This window comes from Podarcis erhardii (genome assembly GCF_964252035.2).
Source record: "Podarcis erhardii genome assembly, chromosome: 1".
NCBI lineage: Eukaryota > Metazoa > Chordata > Lepidosauria > Squamata > Lacertidae > Podarcis > Podarcis erhardii.
This window is the reverse complement of record NC_138497.1, coordinates 129616208-129621711: the sequence shown is the minus strand read 5'-3', so window position 1 is coordinate 129621711 and position 5504 is coordinate 129616208. Positions and strand designations below refer to the sequence as shown.

The window sequence follows — 5504 nt, the reverse complement described above, 5'->3', positions numbered from 1 at the left end:
CAAACTGCAGATGATAGTGCCTTCATGGCTCTCCCTGTTCAGGAACCTGCAACAGAGGCAAAATCCCTGGCTTACTCATCTGGATTTCTGCCTTCGCAGCTCCTCGATTTTGGCCTTCATAGTAAGTATTAGGAAAGGCAGTTTTTTAGTAACATAAATGGAGGAGAAACATGATTTAGCAATGGATTGAATGAGGGGAAGGAACAAGACAGGGAAGCTAATGATAAATACTAAGGCCATGTGACTGTCAACAGGCTGGTGATGTCAATGGATAAAGAGTGTCAATGAACAGAGAAGGGCTTGGGAGAAAAGATTAAAAGTATGATCTTGGACATACTGAGCATGATAATGCACCTGAACAGAAACACCAGGGAGGCACTTAGATGTGGGATTAGATGGAGAAAGTTATGGGGAAGAGAGGTGGCGATAGATATGTACATGTATATATTTAAAAAAGTTTGCAGACTCAGATTGCCTACATAATTGACACCTGCCTACCATCCAACTTTTTCAGGTAAAAAAACCAGGACATGCATCTTCTGTGATGTGCTCCCAGGCGGGTCACATGACCCACCAAACCCGTCGGAGTGAGAGTGCATCACCCAAAATGGCTGCTGCGATCTCATGCGAAATATTAGCACGTCCCCCTTCCCCCCCACACCGTGACACTTGGCAGGCATGCACCTGCTGTTCCTTGAATATTTGCTAGCCCCCCAAATCTAAACTTTTGCCATAGTTATTATTGATGGTGTAGAGGTGGGCTTACCTAAACAGCTGTAAGCATTAAGAAATTAATCATTATGTGGGTTTAGTCGTGAGTGGAGAAGCATGTGTTAAATGGTACTGTGTCAAATTAAGACGATCTTCCTGTTTTTCCCTCCCAAAGGTTGGATCGCACAGTCAGAATTTCTAGACCCTTTTTCCAAACCAGAGCCGGAGAAGCAGCAAGGACCTTCACAAACCTCACCAAAGATGCCACAAAAGTGTAAGTGATATATTTCACACAAATCCTTTTGTGGGATGTGCATGTTCATTTTGTGCAATGTAGAGGGACACAGGTGGCACTGTGGGTTAAACCACAGAGCCTAGGACTTGCCGATCAGAAGGTCGGCGGTTCGAATCCCCGCAACGGGGTGAACTCCCGTTGCTCGGTCCCTGCTCCTGCCAACCTAGCAGTTCGAAAGCACGTCAAAGTGCAAGTAGATAAATAGGTACCGCTCCGGCGGGAAGGTAAACGGTGTTTCTGTGCGCTGCTCTGGTTCGCCAGAAGCGGCTTAGTCATGCTGGCCACATGACCTGGAAACTGTACGCCGGCTCCCTCGGCCAATAAAGCGAGATGAGCGCCACAACCCCAGAGTCGGTCACGACTGGACCTAATGGTCAGGGGTCCCTTTACCTTTACCTTAGCTTCTGAAAAGGAAGGTAATCCTGACAACCGTAATGTACTCTGATTCCCCTGGGTGAGAAATCAGCGCTTTAATCAAACTGTAAAGGCAAGTTTGAGGGAGAGATACAAATGTGGATTTCCCCCACCACACACACACACACATACACATTGAGCATGAGGTGAAACCATCGTTGGGACAGGGCAGCGTCCAGTAGAAAAAGAAAGCCCCTCTAACCCCGTTCTGGTCTTCCACTTTAAATGGCAGCCACAGTAGCTTCATTATGTAAATAAAATTCCTAACGAAAAGTAACTGAATTATATGTAATGCTTGCAGTACTAAACAGACTTGTTTTACTGTCCATTGACCTTGATTGTTAGGGAAACAGTGGTACCTCTGGTTGCGTACTTAATTCGTTCTAGAGGTGTGTTCTTAACCTGAAACTGTTCTTAACCTGAAGCACCACTTTAGCTAATGGGGCCTCCTGCTGCCGCCACGCCGCCGGAGCACGATTTCTGTTCTCATCCTGAAGCAAAGTTCTTAACCCGAGGTACTATTTCTGGGTTAGCAGAGTCTGTAGCCTGAAGCGTATGTAACCCAAGGTACCACTGTACAGTGGTGCCTCGCAAGACGAAAAGAATCCGTTCCGCGAGTCTCTTCGTCTAGCGGTTTTTTCGTCTTGCGAAGCAAGCCCATTGACGGCTTAGCGGATTAGCGCTATTAGCGGCTTATCGGATAAGCGGCTTAGAAAAAGGGGGGGGGGGGAAACCCCGCAGGAACTCACAAGACATTTTCGTCTTGCGAAGCAAGCCCATAGGAAATTTGTTTTGCGAAGCACCTCCAAAACGGAAAACTCTTTCGTCTAGCGAGTTTTCCGTCTTGCGAGGCATTCGTCTTGCGGGGCACCACTGTACTTGTTTATTAAATAGTTTTTAAAATTAACAGCTATTATTTCTAAGTGGCTTAAAAGGATACAGTACAAAAAAGTAAAAATCACCAATCCACTCATTAATTAAGATGAAGGAAGAAAATGTCTGAGCAGTAAAAAATATTTCTTAAAAGCTCTGTCTAGGTCAGGGGTGTCCATTCTCCAAAAAGGGCCGGATTTGATGGTGAACATGCGTGAGGGCCGACCTTTTTCTACGATGATTTTTACCCCTAAGTTGTTGATTATTATTTTTTAGGATTTGACCCCAATAGATAAACTGCCACAAGGGCCAGATGAAACCCTCAAAACAGACTTTGGACATGCCTGGTCTAGGTCAAAAAATGAAATCCGTTTCTTTTGCCTGTATTTCAGCTGTGGAGAAGACGAGTAGCCAAGACATGTCAGCCTGGTTTAGTGCCTTTGCAGACTTGGATCCTCTTTCAAATCCAGATGCTGTTGGACGTTCAGATGATGATCTCCTTACTGCATGATTAAGTGTAACCCAGAACATAAAACTACTTTGGTATGAAACTATCGTGTCCTTCCAAGAGAGACCTTAAGACACGGTTGCAGACATCATCGCAGATAAAGAACATCCCTGTTGTCCATGAATATCAGGAGTGTAAAGACCACCTATGTTTCTTGATTTCATGATCATTTCCAATGCTATAAAACTTTATTAATTACTACTGCAGAAATGTCTTACAACACAATTAATTAGGATTTCACCCATAAATTCAATAAATGAAAGTTATAGGAAGCTGAGCAAACTATTTTATCTTTACCATTACAGCTAGATAACTAGTGTTCCTTATGTTGAGTCCTTGGCGCATATTTTTGCTTAATCACTTCTTGGACTTTTGCCCCCTTATATTTCATCTGTTCTTGAAGGACAAGCAGTGTAGACGATACAGTTATATGCATATATCATCATAGTTTTCCAAACCTTTTTCAAAATGCCCAGTACATTGTAAAAATCCCTATATTGCATATATAAGCTATTTTTAAAGTACCTCTGAAGCAGGATAGATAAATAAGGCAAGTATCTTGTAGCTACTGAAGATCTGTTATGCTAAGAGGTCCAACTAGAGTCCCGCGAGCCCTTTATAACTGGAAAAGGTCATCTGGAGGGTAATTAGGACCAGAAAAGTGAAGTTAAATGCTTCCCGGCCAATGTTTCCTCGTTGCTTTTTTCTCTCTGAAGAGTTCCAAATTCATGTTGCCCCCATCTAGAAACACCACAGAGAGGAAACTTGCTGGCCACTTCTTGGGTCTCTGTTGTCCCTCCTGAACATGCTCTTAATGTTTAAAAAGGGCTGTCTGCTGATGTACCGCCTATCTTGGAAATAGAATTTATGGCACCTACATTGGTTGCCTGTATTGGCAATCTGTTTTCCACAGTATTGCTCAATTATTTGCATCACTTAAGAAAGCAAACATACCTAGTACTGAATCTGCTTTCATCTTTCATCTGTTATACAACTTCATTATTTGGAAACTGATTTCTAAATAATCAGTGAACAGTATAGCTCCCCTCTATATATAGGAAAATGTTAACAGATACATAATGCTTCATATTTAAAGATATATTCTATTTAGAGACATGCGCCTTTTGAATTTAAATTGGTAGCTCATTCTTCTCCTTGTGATTGCTTGCAGTTTCTCAAGCCAGAATAAAAAATGTTACAGAACCATCTCATATAAATTGTCATAATTTGGTGAGTACTTTTAGAAAGCATGAAGTGTCCTTTAATTAGAAAAAAAATATATTTCACTAGTTATTCTGGTAATCAATTAGTGTAATAAATATTGTTTGAAAGTAGAAACAACATCAATAGTATTATTCTGCAACAGACTTGTTGATTATTGTTGTCAAATATGGTTACATTTCTATTCAAGTTTCACATTTAGACCTAGTTTACTGTCACATCTTATCTATGTATACTTCCTGGCTGCTTTTGTGGAATTATGGTCCCGTTCTTCTTCATTATATAGTATGCTATATTAAAGGATTTTGGGGAAGATAAGAGACTAATGCAGTTTGAAAAGCTAGATGTGATGATATGAAAAATTATACTTCTATGAATAAAAACTTTTCCCCAGCTACGTTTTAGCATCCCTTATATGAGTGAGTAGAAAGACTCCTCCACTTCGAGTGTGCCTGTAAGGAACTGTTTTATATCACTTTCTTTGGGCTTCTGAAGTACAGCACATCCTTTTCTGGGGCAATTTGCAGTCTTTTTGCGAGATTTAGACCTCATCCTGGGAATTGCAGCTTGTTAAGGTGCTGAGAGTTGTTCAGAGACCCCCTATTCCCTGAGTTCCCTGGGAAGAAGGAGTGACTATGAAATGGTTCTGACAACTGTGACTCTGTTAGGACTTCATCCTTAGTGATCTAGTTCAGCGCTACTCAAATTGGTGGCCTTGCCAGCCCAGGTTGGTAAGGGGCTTTGGGGAACAAATATTATTCCAGTCCTTGGCGCATGGGGTGGTGTGGGGAGCAGGGAGATTGTCAGTCTGCCACATCAGATCAATTGAGAAGAACGCACACACAATAGACATACACGTATACAATCCATAGCTCTGGGAGCTTTTAAAGCATGAATGCTGAGTATTGTACTATACGGAGGTTTGAAAAAAGTTTTGCTGTCTGTGTATATGAGGGAAAGAGAGAATGTTCATGGGATTAATTGAACATACATTACATCAATTTCCCTTGCTTTCACAACTCACATAAGCAGTGCAGCTGCTCACCCTAAGCACATGTGAAGTACAATCCTATGCAAATTTACTGAGAAATACCACTGATTTCAGTGCTGCTTACTCCAGGTACATATGCAAACGATTGCATTGTTATTTGTATATTATTTTCAGTACAATTCCGATCTAGGGGGTTTAGCTCTTGCCTGTCGTTTTGCATTTAGGAAGAAGGCAAAATATTAAAACTCAGAGGCTTTTAAGAATAACAAAAACAAAGAGTTTCCAATTAAATGCAAACATTCCTTTTTAAAGCACAGGACACAGCACTTTAAAAAATATATGGGAGCTGGGCCTGAATGTAGATTCTTATTACTCTCCATTTTGGGCCATCACTTCCATCGTTTCCAAACCAACGTTAAGGACAAAGATAGATTAAGTGGCTGGCAGAATTCAGAGATGTCTTCCGAAACGCAGATGCCAGTTTCTCATAC

General features: G+C 41.5%; 1 protein-coding gene across 1 annotated transcript in view; it reads left to right on the top strand.

Moving 5' to 3' along the window:
* The window catches only part of ICA1L (islet cell autoantigen 1 like), a 25073-nt gene extending 21098 nt beyond the window's left edge, over positions 1–3975 (top strand). Inside the window, exons 11-13 of the mRNA XM_081879720.1 lie at positions 4–121; positions 887–985; positions 2686–3975. Coding sequence (XP_081735846.1) covers positions 4–121; positions 887–985; positions 2686–2804 — 336 coding nt within the window. The 3' untranslated portion in view covers positions 2805–3975. The remainder of the gene's footprint in view (positions 1–3; positions 122–886; positions 986–2685) is intronic.
* The last annotated feature ends 1529 nt before the right edge of the window (positions 3976–5504 follow it).